This window comes from Plodia interpunctella, chromosome 4 (assembly GCF_027563975.2).
Source record: "Plodia interpunctella isolate USDA-ARS_2022_Savannah chromosome 4, ilPloInte3.2, whole genome shotgun sequence".
Classification (NCBI taxonomy): Eukaryota; Metazoa; Arthropoda; class Insecta; order Lepidoptera; family Pyralidae; genus Plodia; species Plodia interpunctella.
Window position 1 is genome coordinate 6,498,370 of NC_071297.1, and position 20,588 is coordinate 6,518,957.

Consider the following 20,588-nt stretch of genomic DNA (forward strand, 5'->3'; position numbering starts at 1 on the left):
TCTTAACCTACAATTAATGCAGAAGTACTTATTTTCATACAACAACAAATGGAAGGATCCGTGTGCAGTTCCATGGGATACAATGTATAATTATTTGAACGTAATCGTACACAATGTTGATGATTTATTTTGAATTGCAAAGATATATTTGCAATTCAAAATAAATCTCCCCATTTTTTTGTATAATTACTTACTATGAAATATTCGTTGATGATATAGGAAATTTACCTTAGAATTTATAGATATGACGCGTATTTGTACATAATAGGTAAACAATTTAATCAAGACGAGCTCAGACAGCCAACACGGAAGACGTCGTCGGCATCGTTGCGGTTGACCGATTCGGCGACGGACGATTAATCGTTTACATTCCGCGAATAACCGCAATCGTAGTATCTATCATACAACAAGGCAACTACCAGCTATAGGCTGTAAACAAAATAAATATGATTTTGTACACTTTCAATTTACAAATTTTCATAAAACAACAACTTTGTTGTGTAGCTGTAGCAATTACCAAATAAATCAATCTCTTCTGATAATATCATATTCTAGGATTTACTTCGAGCTACAATAAAAGCTAATTAGAAATTAACCTCAAGCTCAAAATAACCTATTATTTGAACTAAAACGCCATGTGCAAGAACACTTCTGAGAAAACTTCTGTTTTTCTTTTAAAAGGATATAATAGTTTAAAGAAAACAGCTTACTTAGTGAGCACATAATAATGCTAACTAAGACTATATGATATTTTCTAAAATATATTTACTTTTAAGATTAGATTTAGCAAAATTAAAGAGCAAACACAGTATGCGGGTCACGTTTCGCGCAATTAGAGCCCGCGCCGTGGCCACATTATACGTGTCTGTGCCCGAGCTGACTGCCTCGCACCTCGATATAAATTAGCTGTTAATTGCTTATCTACTACAGCGAAGATGATAGACTATGACAATTATGCAATACCTGTGAAAAAGTATAAAAACAACAGGTATTAAAATAAGCAATCATCTTCTTAGCGCATATACTCTACTAAATCTCTAAGGTCCAATACAACGCCCATAAACATCAACAAACATACATTTTTAGACACTAACTATATATCATATCACCTATTATGGAATCCCCAAACTAGGTGTGACGAGATGAAATTCTCCCGTCTCGTGCATGGAAAAAATATTCTGGTCTGGTAATTTTTATCTCGACAGGGGGTTCAATTCCCGCTCGATTCCAAAATTTTTTCAACTCATTATTATTTTTAAATTTTTTTATCAGTTCGACCGTACTACATAAGGCCTAATAAATAGATCCGTGAAGACATCTTATCTTATGGCGAAATTGACACGGAAATGTTAGTTGAAATAATATTATTATTTTATTTTACTCAATCGTGTGTGATCCCTTGCAGGCCATAGACTGGGGTGACCACTTCCCATCAGATGGTCAGCTTTGTTTGCTCAGTAGTATATTAAAAAAATCGATGCCGACCCTTGCAGTTGGTCGTTATGTCGACCTTTACTGCTTAACCGATAAATATGACACAAGTCAATCTAACATTAGGAATTAAAGTCTTTGAAATAAAGAAGAAATTACACAGCATCAAAATACGTATTGCAGTGAAATAGCAACGGCTTATCTGGCTTTAGCTGCGACCTCGCTGCTCAATCAATCGGGATAAAACTCACCTATGACCTTTTCGCCACTAAAAAGCTAACTGAAACACACGTAAAATTTGACTCACCATATCTTTGGATTGTTGAAAAACTGGAGATTATAAAGGTCTCATGTAGGTTAATTTACTATTTTGTTAACCTATATTTTGTGTTAAGACTTTTATAAAATGGTACAAGTCAATCAGTGTAGTGATAGTTTACTTTTTGTGTTCTCTAAGATTTAATATATTTCATCTTCCTAAGGTTTTCCTACACTACACAGGTACGGCCTACCAGAGGTGAGGAATTAATCTAATTGATGATTTTTATTACCGCTCTGCTTCCGCCAAATATTCTAACTGACAGTACTAAGTTTCTAACTCAATTTGATACCTATTATCGTTAACTTCGAATCAAATGCGTTCTTCGCTAACATTTAATTTACTTTTCACGTGTTTGTTCCAGGTAAGATACACAAAAAAAGAAAACACTACAAACATCCAGAATAAATGTAAGTTGGTTAGTCTAGTTAATTATACCCAATTTTGTCAAAAGAAGAAAAATAATATGTAATTTCAGCGGGTCCAATGTACCATTTGATTATTCAAAGATAATTGTGTTTTTACCCATCTTTTGTTTGCGTGCTTCAATACACCAATATTAGTTCGCAGCTCAAGCCCACCGTTCAAATAATTCCGTGGTGAGGGTTCACACGAAACACATCGAACATGATGTGTTATCAATGTTAGATTGATTTTGCCCAAACGTGTAATTATTTATGTACATACCTGTTACAGTTCCGCCGAAGTGTTTGTTGCAATAGTAGGTATTCTAACATTTATTAGTGTATTACAAGAATAATAAATCAATAGCACTCAATTTGTTGGTAAAAGTTGTAAAAAATAAGAAAAAAAAGGTTTATTGCGATGTGTTAAAGTATGCATATATAACTTACTAGCTTTTGCTCGCGGCTTCGCCCGGCTCATTTTACCTTGAGTCAGTTATTTATAAAATGGATAAAAGATACCCTATGCCCATCTCCGTAGTTCAAACTACATCTATTCCAAATTTCAAACAGATTGGCTGAGTAGATAAAGCGTGAAAATGTAACAAACAAATTTATTATCGCATTTATAATATTAAGTAGTTAGGATTAAAATAAAGGTTCATTTTTACAGAAATATATCTATAGAAGTACTACTTGTATGTAAATAATGTCAACAATTTTCCCTCTGATTTATTTGGCAACAAGGGTGAGGAAATTGAGAATAGCGGGCTCAAGAGATCGATCCAATTACTTATTTACAATTAGAATGGTCGATTCGACGAAGACGTAGAAGGGTTGATATTTTGTAAATAAATTATCCGTGGTATAATTTAAGTGTACATAGTCAGATAGTGAGTGAGCCAAACTGCTTTATTAAATAGCTTTTACATAATGTTAGATATGCGAATGTACATGCGGTAGTATATTTGTTAAGTCGTAAGCTTCTCAAAGGCAATGCGATAAAAGCAATGGACGGATACGTACATATTATATTTTATCTAAAACTGGAATAACAAATATTTCACCCTAATATTTTTGATATCTTATATAATAAAACTGTAAGTAGGCTATGTGTGTGAACATGTAGGAGATATTAATAATGGGGGATTTTAATGGGACTAATAGAAGACAAAACATTATTTTTATAGAATTCTTGTCTGTTTATTTTTCTGTCTTTCTGCCTGTATGTTTGTTCGCGCATCACGCAAAATCTACTGAATGGACTTAACTCAAAATCTGGTGTAGGTTACATCGTGATACGTTACTTAGAACCCTAGATAATGACAATAATAACTTATGGGTGGACGCATGAAGTGAACGCAGGCGAACAGCGGGCAAAAACTAGTCTTCATGTAAATTCGAGCATTTCATTGTACTTATGCCCGACACCCCAAAAAATTTTGGAAAAAAATTAACAAAAAACAAGTAATCCGGTTGCAAGTAGCAACCGGATTACTTGTTTTTTATTTTATTTCAAACGAATCGAGTTTAAAAGACAACAAACGTCTTTATGTTACTATAGTAAAAAAAAACTGTCCATATGTCAAGCACGAACAAGTCTAAAAGGAGCCGGGCTAACAAGGTCATGAAACAATTATAAGTATATATGGCCATTTAAATTGTATGCTGATTTGTACGTGTGGGTGCGCTGAGCTCACAGGCCTCATATTTGGCACTTTGAGATCTCATTTACTTGTCGAACAGCACCGACGGAAATCGGAACCTTATAAAGTGCAAGCAATTTTGTGGATGACGATGTAATTTTGGTGCACACTGTGACGAATTAACAAATTTGGAAGCAAAAATTGTAATATCTATTCAAGGCATCCAGAAAAATCGAAGGATTTACGTATTCTGGTGTTGCACCGAGATCGCGACCGGAGTGTATGGTCTGGCGAGTACGTTCCGCAGCGTGCATCGCGCGTGCACTCTCCGCACGACGTCTCCGTAAGCATCCGTGCAGACTCCAGCTGCGGCATGCACGCGCCAACCGCTCCGGGTTAGTCACGACTTACTCTGCGACCACCGCGCACCACAATTACCTACTGTGATAAAAACATATCTGAACGCTGTGATAAATATGTGATACCAAACACTGATAATGATAATGGGATTCCTTGACGGTATATCGTTTTCTGTGTTCAAGAAGTGCCCGAGTCTCATCATTAATAAGAAGAAAATCCGCAAGCGATACAGGTAAAAAAAATATTTTTAGATGTTAATTTCGGTTTTATTGAATTTTATCGAAAAATTACATCGCATCATATAATTTATCATCGATAACGGTACTAGTAGGTCCAGATTAGATAAGATCTACCTGACGAAAATTCCTTATTTATCTGATATCAAAAACAGTTGTTTAGGTTTAATATAGCTAGTATACAACAACGTATCGGTGAACTAAGTAATAGGTAACTTCGTTTATTACCTCCCAGTGACCACAACCAGTTTTCCGCTTATCACAACTTAATAGTGCCATTGTGATAAAACGTAATATCAAGAGAACATACCTACATAGTTAATAATAATGATTTTGGTTTAAAGCTATTTCCAATTTTCTCTCATTCTAATTTGCCTACATTCAACATACCTAATCTAAAGATGGAATTTAGTTAGACGTTGTAATAAATCAAAGACTGCACGAGCAGTGTATATTGTACGTTTATAGTCGTCAATCAAAATCGATTTTTAATAATATTCCCTAACTGCTGAGTCATGGGAATGTTTACATGCCATGTATTTAGTATTGATTTAACCAATACAAGTACCTAACCTTGAACCTTGAACTTAAATCATAAATAATTGTGTTTCAAATGACGACGACATGTTGAACTACCATTTGTTTTAATTGTATCCCCGATATCATCGATACCTGATGACACAACAACATGACATCATAAGATTTTATTTAAAAACTATCCGGGTATTCGTTTTCCGGTTTCCTGACTACACACTCAATACATAATAGAGATTCGATTACATATAAATAACATGTTTCTCAAGGACAGTATATGTTTTGTTAAATATAAAGTCGGGCAATTTCCTTATCGGGATGATTATCTCTGTCGAGCTTCCTAACAATTTACCGATGACGCTTTAACGTCAGTTCTTAGGAATATTTTGCTATTATCTGTTCATTTGTTTTAAAATGTTAAATAAGTTTATTGAATTAAGAGGTCCTAAACAGGACAAGGGAAAAAAGCACCATTCTAATTTAATTACAGGTCCTTAGCTACAGGCTCCTTTGGGGTCATTTGATATGATACGGAATGTATTTTTGATAAATACATTTTTTTAAGTTACGGGAAGGGTTTTCAAAAAACCAGGTCTCATGAGTTTCATAAGTCGCAACTAGCAAGTCGCGTTATAACTAGAAAGAGAAAGACGGAAGAAACACCGTCAAGAGCTTAGCTTTTAAATGTAATAATTGTAATGTAAGTTAATTACATTTATGTTTATTCCGGGGGTCATGGGACTCTCGGGGAAAATGTGCTAAGTATATGTTTAATTTGTTACTCGTAATTGTATTTACTTTTTTTTAATCAAGAGGAAGTTTCACTAAAATCGTATTGGCAGTAAAGTTATCAGTAAAATCATCACCGTCAGCTGCGTCCACGGCTGTATTTGCCGGTCCAACAGGCGAAGCGGCCTTGCCTTTATCTCGCCTTACGTGACCATTATGCAGATTTCCACACAAATCAAAACACGATAAAACTTTTATACCTTTGCTGAAATATGGAATTCAGGTTATCGGGCCGACCATTGTTTACACCAACTCGTGTAAATCCACTTAAATGCCGCAGGTACATAATGTCATCAGTACACCATGGTAGTAGTAGAAAATAAGTTAAAAAGTAAGATAACTAAGTAAATTTAACATTATAAAATGTGACTGTAAAATATTTTTCTATAATAGAAAGTTTCTTATTAGAAATAAGCAGTTGTTAAACTACATACTTAAAGTTTTCTTTGAGATTTCCTTATATTAAGGTTTCCATAATAATGATTATAAAAATAGCCTGTATGTGTATATGGCTGGCTCATATCCATACACATAATTGATACATACTACGTATCTACGTAAATAATTGTAAAACAAACATTTTTCTTTCAAGACTCAAGCACTTTTAAAACCATAAAATCAAAATGCTCATAAACACAAATGCATCGCTAATGTCTAACCTAAATCAACATTGACAATATTTATAAGTGCCCGTTATAATGTACTTTGAAACAAGATTTTAATAGCTGTATAAGTGCCATTTATCTCAACAGATATGCAGTATTAAGGCCACAGTGTACGAGCAATGGCGGAATCACGCTCCGTGACAGCTGAACGGATCAGTGGTTTTACATTGATTATGCTAATATAACCTTTATAACGATTAACCAGAGAACTGATGATACCATAGCAAAAATGAACAACCATTTTGGGGCTTCCGCAATAGCAGGATGATTTTTTATTATTTTTATAATTATGTAGTTACCTACAGTTTTCGTACTAGGATATGATAATGATGATAATCCGTTTTGATCTCAAGATTTCAATACAATATGTCGTTTTACGAATTTTGCCACCAATAAGTGTAACAAGACAAATTAAAAGGAATAAGTAGGTATATTGATATTCTCTTTCATCATGCTTTAACGAAATTTGCTGTAACATTATAACCCCATGTACCTAAAATGAAAAAGGAATTGAAAATGGGTAGATTAAATGTCAAACGAAAAAGTAGGGAGAGGTAACAAAATTATAATCGTTGACTTTCGTCCTTTTGCTTATTTTCGTTGATAGAAAATCCCTCATCGATCTTTTCTTATAAGTAGAATACAATTAATCATTTTTATACTTATTTCGAGCATTATTGTCGTAACATTACTTATTCTTATAACACAAAAAAATGTGGTTTCTCCTAGGAGTACCTACATATTTATAATTCCTTACGCTTGCTATACTATACTCCCATGGGTTTGCCATTGCGAGCTTCATGATACAAGTACCTAGTTCATATCCTTATAAGTCGCTATTTCTATGTCATGATAGAATTCCGCTGAGAAATAAGAATACTAGTAGTTCATCCATTTAAGTCGCTCAAAGTTAAAAGACGGATTTTAAAACTGTACTGTCCGAATCCAACAAAATAAAGAAAAATAATTAATATCTAAATGAAAATGCAAAAAAAAAGAACAAGTTCATGATTTATTCTGGGTTTCGTTTCCCTAATTATGTTTTCAAAATGCTGGATAAACTTTCTTGAGAACGGGTTGTCACAATTAGGCCTGCCTTTCAGAATATAATTTATTTTCCTTTTTTGTTATACTTTTCCCCCAATTGTTCCAGTCAGTTAGACAGCTATGAATATCAAATAAGCTACTTATCTAGTTTGAATTAGTTATTGCTTATCAAACTATATACTTACTAACTTATTTTTTGATCTCAATCAGTCCAGTCCAGTAACACTTTCAATTTCAGTAACTTCAGTAATAATTTAAAATAGTTAACATCTAATTTTCAAACGCGAAATTTATCAATCCAAAAGTATTTCAGTAGGTAGTAAACGCCACGTCAATGCATCGATCTTCTGAGCGAAGCACATCACAACTGTAGTTTGCGATTTTTGTATCAAATACATAAAAATCGATCTTTATAATATGAATTTATTTGATTTCAGTTACTGCCTTAGGTAATCTCAGCTAGTTATTTATATTTATCTATTACAATCACAATGATGAAATCTGTGTAAGTATTATCTGAGCGAATTTTCGTAGGTATACTTCCTTAGCCATGAAGCGTCAGAACTCACTAAATCGATAAATAAATTAAACGAAGATAAATACATAAGTATATCTTTTACCTATATTATATCTTTGTTCTATTTAGAGTCTAAACTTCTTATGAGGTATTTTGTAAGCAATACCTACATACAAACAAAATAAGGAAAGACGTAAATAAGAATTTATTTTTCCTGTACGTTGGCTTATACGATACATATTTTATATACATAATCTCATTCTTGAATATTTATGTAATTGTAGTATGCCTAATACTGTGTAATTAAACACATTTGATTATTAGGTACAATATTAGGTACAAGGAGCACTTACCTATACTATTTGGAAGAAGTCATAAATCATAGGTATTATAACATTTTTATTGTTGTGTATAAATAAAAGATATTTTATAACATATTTGCTCGTAAAGGGTCACTTATTTCACCAATTTCAATATCGTATTGTATCTCATTACGCACTTGTGCGTTTTTGTAATTGTAATGTAAAACGTACAATTTTTTTTATAAAGTAAATCGCACGGTTTATGATGCTCCGTCTAAAAACGAACGATATTTTTTTTAATCTGAGCAAAGAGTTTTTATGTCAGAAAAGTGGTCAACTTTTTATGAATAAAATTGACTTTAGGAGATAAAATAAACATTTAATTCTTTAAATTAATTTTGACAATAAATTACAACCATTTATCTGTAACAAAACAGAAATATATTAATTTACTTTATTAGTAATACTGGCTGTTTTTTGTGCCTTTGTCTAAAAAAAGCGCTGATGCGTGCGCATCGCTAATTTGTGAACAAGTAAAATTATACCGCGCGCATCAATTTTAAAAATTGTTCAAATTTATATAACTGCTTTAACATTGGTTACACTGTTAGCAGATAAATTTACGTTATGTAAAACGTTTAAGTTTAATAAATAAGTAATAAAAGATTTACTCGTTTTCCGAGTTTTATTTAATTCCTCGCAAATATGTTATAAAACGTCGTATGACATATGTGCGCTTTGAAAATTATAGCCATCTCTCTCGAGCCATAGGCGAGGGCAGCAGAAAGCAATATCACTTCGGCTGTAACTTTCAACTTACAGTACTTAATATCATAATGTACTATTGTATTTACTTATTTGCAACATTTACAACTCGATATTATCATTTATCAAAAATTTTCTACTCGAAGCGAAAAAATGCACATCATTGTTTGCTTTATGATAATTTATTTCTAATGAAGCCTGTAATTACAATTGTTTTATTTATTAATTAGTCATTGTTTATATGCTAAAATATATTGTTGTGTATTTTCTGACAAATGAAGGTGAATACCTATATATGTACTTGTAAGTAGTTGCGAGTCATATTAAATATATTTTAATATTTTATTATAGTACCTAATGTGCCAAGGAATACAATTCTTTAACTGAGACTGGTGAACAAATGTGATGTTTAAAAATAATTGAAACGTCTGTCAGTTACTGATCCGAGGTTAAAATAGGCTACCGCGAACGCATCTGCGAGTAACAGTTAATAAATATATTATTTTACTTAGTCGTAAACCCAAATATAAATATTCCATTTCGTATAAATCAATAAATTAGCTAGTCCTAAAGGCGAATTAGGTCCTTGGAACGCATTATGCAGGTCGGCCCTACAGGTTTACTTGGAAACCGGTTCCCGTCTCCAATGCCAGCCGGAGCTATTATATCACGAATCCATTAACATCTCATTCATATTACGTCGAAAACCAAAACGGTATTTCACATGATTGTAATAAAAGCGTTTCATTAGCGGTCAAGGCTGTGTTGGTTCATTACTACGATTCGTATGAATGGCCAATGCGGATGCGATCTTCAATTTAACATTAAAACATGATCGTAGCATCTCTTTCTCTTTCTCTCACACATCTTTGCGTGTTGCTATACTTGTCACTCTTGGTCATGACACCGAAGCGCGTGGCAAAAAATAACTTAATTTTTTTTAATTAGCTTTAAGTTGCTTAAGTCAATAATTAAAAAAATATATTTATGAACTTTATTAAGTCTAATAACAGTCAAATACTTTAAATTACTTACTATGAAATCATATAATATAATAAATAAAATACTTGTTCTTAACTTTATTTCTATATCTGAATATTTTTGTCAGCATTATAATTCCGAGATCCAAAAGGAATTAGCGAGTGCTTAGTTGATTCAGCCTTCTTACACTTCCCCATGAAAGAAGACTGATCATCAGACTGATGGTCAACTGCTGGTTGTATTGTATGCCTTACTTATTCTAAGCGGCAGCCTCCTTGAAGTATACATAAAACACCTATTATTCTACAATTTTTAACTTATCCTGTCGAATGCTTAGCTTTCTAAAAGGGATCAAATCTTCAAAAAACTTAGAGAACCTCTGCCTTACATTGTCCTGTGCAAGGAATTTCAATCCCAATTTTGAAATCAACTATGCTCTCATACACCTACCAATATATCTGCAGCCCTTATCGATTTTTTTAAAGTATGTCGTTGCTCATTTCGTTCAAGTAAAAAATAAAGCTGAATACAATGAGCACAACCTTGGCCAACCGTAACCGACCGTATTGTATGGAGTATATAGGTCGCAGAAAAGTATGTCTGTTATACATACTTTTCTGCGACCTATATTACAGGTATGTTTTGTTTTATTTAGCTCACAAACAGTTTGTATGAATAAAAATATCTAAATGAATCTGCTTTGCCAAAAATACGAAAAATATCTACTTATTATAATTGTTGCTCAAAGTGAAAAAATTATAATAAATGTATAATCCGTTCGGTAAATACTACTTAGTGATGCGCCGAATATTCGTTTGGTATTTGGCATATTTGGCATCTTTTCCATTATTTGTGTATGGCCAAATTCGGTTTGGTGCCGAATATATTCGGATTTAGTATTTCTATTTTCTTGGTTACTCGTTCTTCGTTTTGTCATTTCTCATTTTATCAAAAAAGTACCATGGATGTGATCTTTTACACCCACTCATATTGCAAACCCAATAATGTTAATATTATCAATATTTTTGAAATAATAAGAACCTTTGCTTTATGGTAACGTAATCGTACGATGTTTTGAAGCAAAGTGACAGAGCTGTGTGCGCGGGTAGCATACGAGGTAGTGAGATACGGCTTGCTCGTCATTAGCAGTAGCACCGACACGTAGCGTTGTTAGAACCATTTTACGTGGCATAAAAATGACATGTAAACTTTATAATTCAGCTGAATATCCGATTCGGTGAATGTTAAACCGAATAGTATTGGGAATTCGGTGAAACCACTATTCAGCACATCACTTGTAAATACTAATATTAATAATCTATTATAGGTATCTAAAGATTTCTTATTTTTATTTGCGTAAGTAGAGTAGCTAATGTAGTCGTAATGTTTGTATGTAAGTATATTCGTATGAACACTCAAGTTCATCTTCAAGTTTAAGGAGTACTTAACGTAAATAACCATTTTTGTACGACAAGGAAAATGGAGCAAAAAATAAACCTAAAAGTTGCCCACTTCAAAAGAGATCAACATTCCTTTTCAAGAAAAAAACATTTTTTTATTATTTTATGGTTCGACATCCCTGTATAGTGTATGTAACATTGGCTGCAGACTCGACCTTTATACATCGAACTAACAGTTACTCAGTGAACGAAATGTTTCCATCATTAATTGGTATGCAAAAGGGAACTGTCGGATTTTTTTAATTTCTAATTTTTTTTTAAATTATGAGTCGTCCTTCTATAGAATAGGGAGTATTACTGCACATTTATCCCGCCAGAGTACAGGACTGTATGTTAGGTACACAAAAGCTTTGCCACCTTTTGCTATGTCGATTAAAATGTTTATTTAGAGTACATAATGAAATAATGAAATAATAATGAATGCTTACATAGTGAAAGGATTATTAAAGATTAATCCTTTCATTATGTGAGCATTCGTTTGTGATTATTGGGAAACATCGTTTTCTTCTAAACTTCAAAAAAACTATGGGAAACCGCCAGACGCTGCAAAATTTTCGAGCCAGTAAATAGTCAAAAATAAGTTCGGAACACTTCACACCTGACGACTTATGAAATTATGGACTACATACAGGTAAGGCGTTCAGTCAAAATCAAGTTTGTGGGGTGGAAGTGGTTAATTGATTATGTTGAAGAAGTGGTGATCTCAATAGTGTTCAATAATTATAATAAAGGTGTTGTGTTTTACAATAGACTTGAATCATTTAGCAAATTCGTCTTGTATTTTTACACTTTGTGTTCTGAAGCCTATTCAATAATCCACTAATGCTTCTTTTTTTCTTTTAAACTCGCACCACAATTGCGAAGAAGGTATTTGAGTCGTAAATCAGCGCCATCTGCGCTGGGCTTTGCATAATATGCCCTATTCCATGAATGATACATGTGATATTTAATAGGTATTCTATACTTATTCCTGAGACTTTTTATCCAAATGTCATCATCCATAACAAATTTGCTATAAACCTTAGATCAGTCATAATACCTACATTTATGTAATGAATATATAAAAATACATTAGCTTTTATTAACATTATTGATTGTAATATTTTGCATTTTACACTTTGGCATTCCAACTTTAGGGCATTTTATATTATGTGATATTACCTAATTAAGGGTTAGGCACCATTCGCAGTCAAGACGATTTATGGAAAAATACATTATTAGACCTTAGATTATATATAGTCAAAATATTTATGATACCCAATAGGAAACCTGTGATATAATTTTTATAATGAAAACCAATAAACTAAGATAATGATTAATAAAAGCAATAAATGTGCGCAAACAGTTATGGGATCGGCACGTACGCCTACATGCGGTAATGCCTGCGTTAGTTAGCCAGTAGTTAGTGGTTGTCTACATTGCTCCCGAATACTTTCCCATTCCACCCCTGACCCAACCCCTCTCGCTTCAATACAAATCGTGGCATACAAACTTAATGAGGGTTATAATCTCAGAATAAGCCCCAGCCGCAGAACGCAAGGTGAGGGTAGGGAGGTAAACGCTATGACGGATTCACCCATTTGACGTACATTTTTCGTGAAATTTATTCTACTCAAGGCTTTTTATACTTTTTCATAATTAGTCTCAACAAAATGAGCTATATTTTTCAATTAGCTAAACCGTTTCAAGTAGGTCAAGTCAAGGTGAGCACATAAGCTTTGATGTTTCACAAGAGTTGTTTCTATTTCAAGAGAATATAATTGCGTCTTACAATTTTAGAAAAATTTAAATACATCTGTATATATAAAACTCTTTTGTTACTACAACCTAAACTACTGGACGTAGGAAGCTAAATTTTGGTAGGTTCTTTGGGGAGAGTAGGTAAGCACTAAGAGATGATTTTTTGAAATTCTACACCGAAGGGTGAAAGGGGTGAAAAGCTTTTATATGAAAGTTCTACAACGTCGAAGTTAGTGACTTGAAAATTTGGATTTAAGTTATTTACAACAAATTAATGAATACGTGTTTCAGATGTTTCTGAAAATAACCCTCAACCCCTTCAAAAGGGGGTAGAAAGATTATATGGGACTTAATAACATTTTCAAGATAAAAATCTGAAAATTGGTAAACAATACTTTTTTTCATAATTTTTGAAGTGAAAATAACTTTAAATGTTAGGTAAGAGGAAGAATAAGAAAATAATATAATAATGCATGAATATTGCATATCTATGGTGATGGGACAATTTGTAGGAAATGGTACGGGATCTCTACATGAAAAAAAGCGGGAAGCGAGATTGGACAAGTTGCGGAACGAGACACGCAGCGGGCTTAGGCAGCGGGAAACAGGAAATTGAACTAAAGATGAGAAAAAATATGAATTTTAATCATGTTTACCAGTCTTACAGAATACGCCATAAAAGAATGACCGAGAATTTACTATGTATAAATTCACGCGGGCGAAGCCGCGGGCAAAACCTAATTTAAACTTATAATAAAACTGTAACTGAACTATGTCTGTACATAGGAGATATTTACGAGTACGAAAAATAAAAAGGAGAGGACTATGTAGGGTCAATAGTATTTTATAAATCCCTTTGTGATCTGAGTGGAAACTACTTCAACATTTTGGGATTCAAATTACGAAATCAACTTCAACAGTTTGCAAATTTAACGGTGGGCTAGACTAGAAGACATAGTTGCGCAAATTCCTTTACCAAAGTAGGTACTATAATGCGACAACAGAAAACAGCGCAAAGATGTGATCTTACTTGAACTCCTGATTTAGATTGAGAAGTCATCTTTACATTGGCATATAGGTATATTTCCAGTTTATGTAGTTATAAAATGTCTTTCATCATGGACAAAATGAGGGGTAGGTGTTTCCTTCCTTGAAGTGGCTACTCATTCATACGTACATTTTTCTTTTTACCCGTAGTACAGATTAACTAGGCAATGTATGTTCATTCGCTTTAAGTTCATTCGCCTTCATTATAAGAATTTTCTAATAGTGTCAAACAATATCAGAGTCGCTAAAATTACTATTTGTGATCTTATAGAACTACTGACCTCTATATACCTATACCGCTTAAGTTTTTTTTTTAATTTCATGGCTCCATCGTTCGCCAAAACGATGATTTTGCCAACGTCAAGGTTGAGATTGACAGGGAATATAATATGTTATGATATATGAAACACGGTTCAGTGTATAACCTAAAATATAAAAGTATATATATCATACATACATACATACATACATACGGATAAAGTAAATGAAAATTATAAGTAGATATTATTTTGTATAAATTTCATTCGCATTCATTATAAGAGTTTTCTAATAGTGTCAATATCATCAGAGTCGCTAAAATTACTATTTGTGTGTAGTTTACGAGTCCCTAATCGGTCCTCCAGGGGAACCACTTACCTCCATATATACAAGTCGTATACACCTATGGAGATCGGGGACGGGTAACCAATAAGGGGAGAATTTGACAATTCGCAAAAATCTACTACTATAGATCCATCAAAATTTGTGATGGATTTTAGTGGAAGGAACTACATCGGTCTTTCCTGCCCGGCGTCGTCAGTGTCGTCTCAAAAGTCGTCAATTGGCCCAATGTGGTTGAATATCCTGTCATGATCTTCGGGACTATATTTGAAGGTAAACATTAATCCAACTTGGATTAAACTTCAAAATTTATTTAAACCCAAGAAATCCCGCAATTCACAACAAATTTACACTCTAGATACACCATCAAACAATTTATGCTCTGACTGAGTCGATAACACTGGGGGCCAAAGAGTTGGTCGCCTGCAGACACTTGCAACACCGCCAGCTGTTCTTGGTCGGCAGTAACTGTTCGCTGCTCACGCACTCCAGGTGGAACTGTAACGCGCACTGGCTGCACTTGATGGATGCGCATCCTTCGGTCGTTCTTTTGCAGTAGGCACAAGCACACTCCATTTTGTATATTTCTGAAAACAAGGATAACATTATGATATGACTTCGTAGTCTAATTTTAGCTGAAGTATCATGCCATGGTAGTTATCCAAAATCTATAAAACCATAACGGATTTCCTTTTACATCAATAGGAAGAATTTCAACTCATGAATGCTTGAATATAATGTATAAACTTACAGAATTAGTAGGGATATAGTTACACTAAACTTAAATTTTATCAAATATTTTTAGCACTTTTTATTAGTATGCTTGTTCTTCTAGTTTTTGTTCTTTTTTACAGATGTTTTTGGCGTGAGATAAATTATCGACTGATAGAAAAAGAAATTGTCAAGATTCTCTTTTCTTTGTTTAAATTTGTTGTCTTTCTTTTTTCAAATATTTTTTTTCGGATTTCGGCCAGGCCTATGAAGTTACCATAGACTTTTTGCCTTTTCATATATTGTCCAAAATGTTTAAAAAACATCTACACTTATAGGCTTACCAAAGACGCTAAGGATGTATATCCTCCTAGCCAAAGACAGAAAACGTTTTGTTGTACGTCTAGGTGCTCTTCTGTCATGTCAATGCAATACCTGTATATGATGTATTACAGTAAACAAAGAGAATGTAACTAACTGTATAATTGCTAAATATATATGGAAAAAACTACGGACAAAAATGCACAAAATTCAAGTCTCCTCAAGTTAATCTCTCTGTGGATTAATCGTTACTTCTTAGGAAGGTTACTTCAATGGATGTTTATAATACCATATACTTACCTGAAACATACCTAAATCTGTACTAATAACTTTAATAAAGCCGGAAAGTCCAAGTAGACCGGACTTAATATTTTTTTTTGTATTTTAATTTTAGCTTAATAAGGATTTGTAAGTCCAGCAAAACTGTTATTTTAAAACAATTGTTTTTGTTTCAGACGTCCCGGAGATGGCGGCGCTAGAGTGTTGCGCTCGACCCCAGACTGGGGCGACGCGGCCATCAGCGGGGAGCATCTCTGGTCTCCCACCTCGGTGTCCGGAGATTGCTGCTACGTCGGCGACGCGGAATGCCAGGTTATTCATACTGCATGTCACTCGTCTTTCTAAGTCTTAGGTATAATTAGTAACTTTGTTTTCTTTTTTCGTTGAACCCTTCCACACAATGTACCTATAGAAGAGATATATCATGTTTCAAAACAAAGCAACATGAAATATAACATTAGAGTGTCATTCGAATAGGTGCTTATATGTTCGCACGTAGTGAAATACAAACACGAACAAAATTAATGGGAACACGAACCGCGAATATTAACATTTTATTGGCTGTGACGAGAGCAAACAGACGCAGCGATCCGTTTAGCGGTGCCCGTTTGTTTGAATTTCACTGTGATCATATTTATTATTACGGCTTTATTTCGCGATATTTGAAACGATATATGAAAAGGTAATGGTTGAGAGGTTACTGGAGGAAACTTCCGCGTTTGAACCGAAAGTTCACAGGTTCGAAATCTCCTCGTGACACAAGTTTGTATCCAACGTGACACATGTACTTATGCTAGTTTTCATAGGCCACTAATTGAGACTGATGAAGGAAAACTAAAGTTTAGTTATCTTTATATACTCTACATGTTTGCAAACACATCAATTATAAAAATATTATAAGAAAACTTGGGCAGATTAAATGTATCACAGCGCAAAAATCCACGCGGTTAAATATCGCAGTGCGGATAGGACCTAAGACAATAAGAAATTCATTGATATTGCCAAGAAAGTATAGTAACACATTCTTATATTTCGTGAAAAAGTTTTCAAGGTTAGTTTAGGACCTGGATTAACACAAGTTTAAATAATAAATGATTACTTGTCACATTACTAATCTTCATAAAATTACTTTTACCAAAGGCATTATCGAACATTATAAGAAAATATCGGACATAACAGTATAATATTTCACAGCAAGTTGCAAACAACAACGTGGTTTGCTTTTGATATACGAAACAAAAACATGTAAGAAAAAAATCAGATAACTGGTATAAATATGTGTGTAAGCTCAAATACTACCTACACAATACACGTATTTACTTTATTGAAATACCTTCATCGTCGCGTTGAATAAGTAGGTATAGGTCGTTTTATAAGTATTTGAGGCTTGGGCTTCTCATCCTTGGCAGCATATGGCGTCCACCAAAACCTTTTTATAATATCCCTCGTATTTCTTAATATTTTTTTTAAATTAGGTACTAACCGATTTCCTAATATTATTTAGTAGTCAGTATTAGAGCATAATTAATTAATGGTATGTTTTTTTAAATTGACAGTTGTCTAAAAAGTACCTACACCTAAAGTCCATCACATTATTAGATGAAAAATGAAAAACAGATATATAAGTATAGTAAAATAAAAATGAGAAAAAAGAGCCATGAAAAATGTACAACATGTAGCGGAAACATTTGTATATTTTGTTAGACAAATTATCTCAGGGTTTAGGGGATTATTACCCTCGTTATGCATACTGGTTGGGAAAACATCGGGTATTTGTGTATCATATTATCTGGAATACTAAGCACTTACTATGCTCGACTTCATTTGCTTGTTATTGAAAATAATGAGATTTCATTTAGGACTAGGACCGCGGTTCCAGTCGCTGGATCGATTAAATTTGCTTATATGTGGCCTTGTTTGAAGAATCTGTAACTACAGGTACTTTTTTGCGCATTTACGTGATCTATACAGGGCTAAAATAACAAGTCTATAATAATCTGCTTATACTTATTAATAACCTACTTTAACTTTTACACGCAAAAAAATATTTTTGCGTCTAAAAGTTAAAGTAGGTGGTTTTTCTTATGTAGGTGGTTTTTCTTCCCTAAAATTGTCTCGTATGAAACCCCGTGTTCACAAATAACAAATGCTCCTACTATAATAAGCGAGCCAAAATTTGTTCAGTTAGACTGCTCACTTTAGGGTCCCTTAATCCATATTGGCAGTAAAACCAGTAATTTTATCCAATTTATATAACATACGTTAACACTTAATGGGTAAGGGTGTGAAGGAAAGTTTTTCTCCTTATAAAAGCGCGGAAACGTTATGAAATTTGCAATAACTTCTTGATAGCGCACAATGTAGCGGTATGAACACACATACCTCTACCGTGTGGTAAAATTTTAACAGTATATCTGTGCTTACTTCGTGTAGTGTTTTGTTAATTTATTTTTAAATATTATATAGTCTGAAGAAATGTCGTGAAATGCTTCACTTGATCTTAGTGCTTATTTATATTCTTCTGTTCTAGGTTAGTTGTTTTACAAATGTATTTTTTATAGGGTCACATTATTTGTTTATTTCCATCAACATTTTTTGTCGATGAAGTTATGATTTTTTTAGTAGGTATAAGATTAAATAGTTCCACGATTAACTGACATATCAAGTTAAAAATACAACACAAAACGATTTGTGTCTGTATCACAACATATTGTAATCCACTGATAAGCTTTGTACTGTCTTGTCATAAGTTTAACCGTTAACAAGACGAATGTAATCCGTAAGAGATACATTTTTTCTTTTCATATCAGATAACGAGGTATTTGCAAATATCTTTTACTTTTCCCAACCTTATATGTGCTCTTTTCACAAAAGATCTTAGAAATGCTTTGAAGTCGGCAGCTCCTGTGTAATAAAGCTATTGAATTTCATACAAACACCGATGTGTATTTATTTGGCGGGTGGTAGTTGATCGACAGACCAACAAATTGTAATTTCCTCAACAGCCATTAGCAAGTTTCCTGGTCATTGTGCGAAGATGGCGGCAGTAGCCGTTAGTTGAATGTCAGATTAATGGTCGTACTGAACACAAAAAAAGGGATTACAGAATTAACCCTTTCAGACAGTATAAAAATAAACACATAGCTCATTTGTGTTGAAAAATGAGACAAAAACAATATATTCACATTACAGTCTTCTTATAATTTAGATGATGATAAATTAAGAATTTTAGCAACAAATACTTACTCTACACCGTCTTTCTACACATAACCATTCAAAGGTAATATTACCAGAGGCAAACAAATTAAAACGTCTACATACTACATTATGTACACATACAGTACAAGCATTCAAATCACAGCGACGCGTAAAAGCTTGTCATTTAGTTGGTACGACCTAATCGCGGTACCTCCATCATCCATCCATCATTATACATCCTCACACTCAATATATGTACTTAAATTCCGGATTCACGTAGAGCTTTTGACTAGCACTGTATCATTCCAATTTCTAACAATAGGCACTCATTGATACCAATTGAGGTTTGAATTGTTTGAAGTCGTCCTAGAACTGAACAAACTATAACAATAGGATGAAAAGAAATTATTGTTATGTGAACAAAGGCAAAAATATTCAAGTGAGTAAAAGCGCGAGATCTTAGACCTTTCGAAGTATATAACTTTATATATCTTATTAGGCTTTCGGCAATATGGAAGAATGAACACTTAGACCCAGCACAAACGTCGGAAAGCAACTGCAAAAACCGAAACCATTTGAAACTGAAAATGCATCAGAATCGCATCATGTGTGGTCTAGGGCAGAAAGTTAAAAGTTCCAAGTTGCAGTTTCGTTGAAGTCGCGTGCCACCGTCGTCACATCACTGGGAGAGTGTTGATCGAAGGTCGGAAGGTATTAAATAAACTAATAATAATACCTACAATGAAGGTAATATCCAACATTTTAGTGATTTAATTTTGTGTCAAAATCAAACTCTAGCGTAATCCTTACATTTTAAAAAACAGAGTCCTCCGTCGCGTTATCATGTTTTACCGGAGCGAAGCCGGGACGGGCCGCTAGTATGTATACTATAGTATACATTCATGCCTTGACAGTTTAATTTTTGTACAATATCCTATAAAAATAATATTTTAAAAATCTAATAAAACTGCATGATTTAAAAAAAGTAATACATAAAATGCTGTTTTGGAAACGGGACGGGACATAATGGGGCAAACCTAACGAGCGGCAAAAGTAACGGAAAATAGAGTGATAATCGTGGCGGAAAACGTTAAACGTATGACTGCGATTTTACTTTAATTCTTTTCTTGAAAGGGAAATTCACGCGGGTTAAAAAGCTAGTTCTATATAAGTAAATAAACAAACGACTTATTCCTGAATACGTGTTGTGTTGTGTACCGTATGCTAATTAACATT

The 20,588-nt window shown here is 33.5% G+C and overlaps 1 protein-coding gene across 4 annotated transcripts in view; it reads left to right on the top strand.

Annotated features, from left to right (window-relative positions):
• Positions 1 to 20,588, top strand: part of rdgA (retinal degeneration A) — a 93,737-nt gene that overhangs the window by 46,780 nt on the left and 26,369 nt on the right. For all 4 annotated transcript variants that reach the window (XM_053743595.2, XM_053743596.1, XM_053743597.1 and 1 more), the window contains one exon: positions 16,331 to 16,466. In XM_053743595.2, coding sequence (XP_053599570.1) covers positions 16,331 to 16,466 — 136 coding nt within the window. The remainder of the gene's footprint in view (positions 1 to 16,330; positions 16,467 to 20,588) is intronic.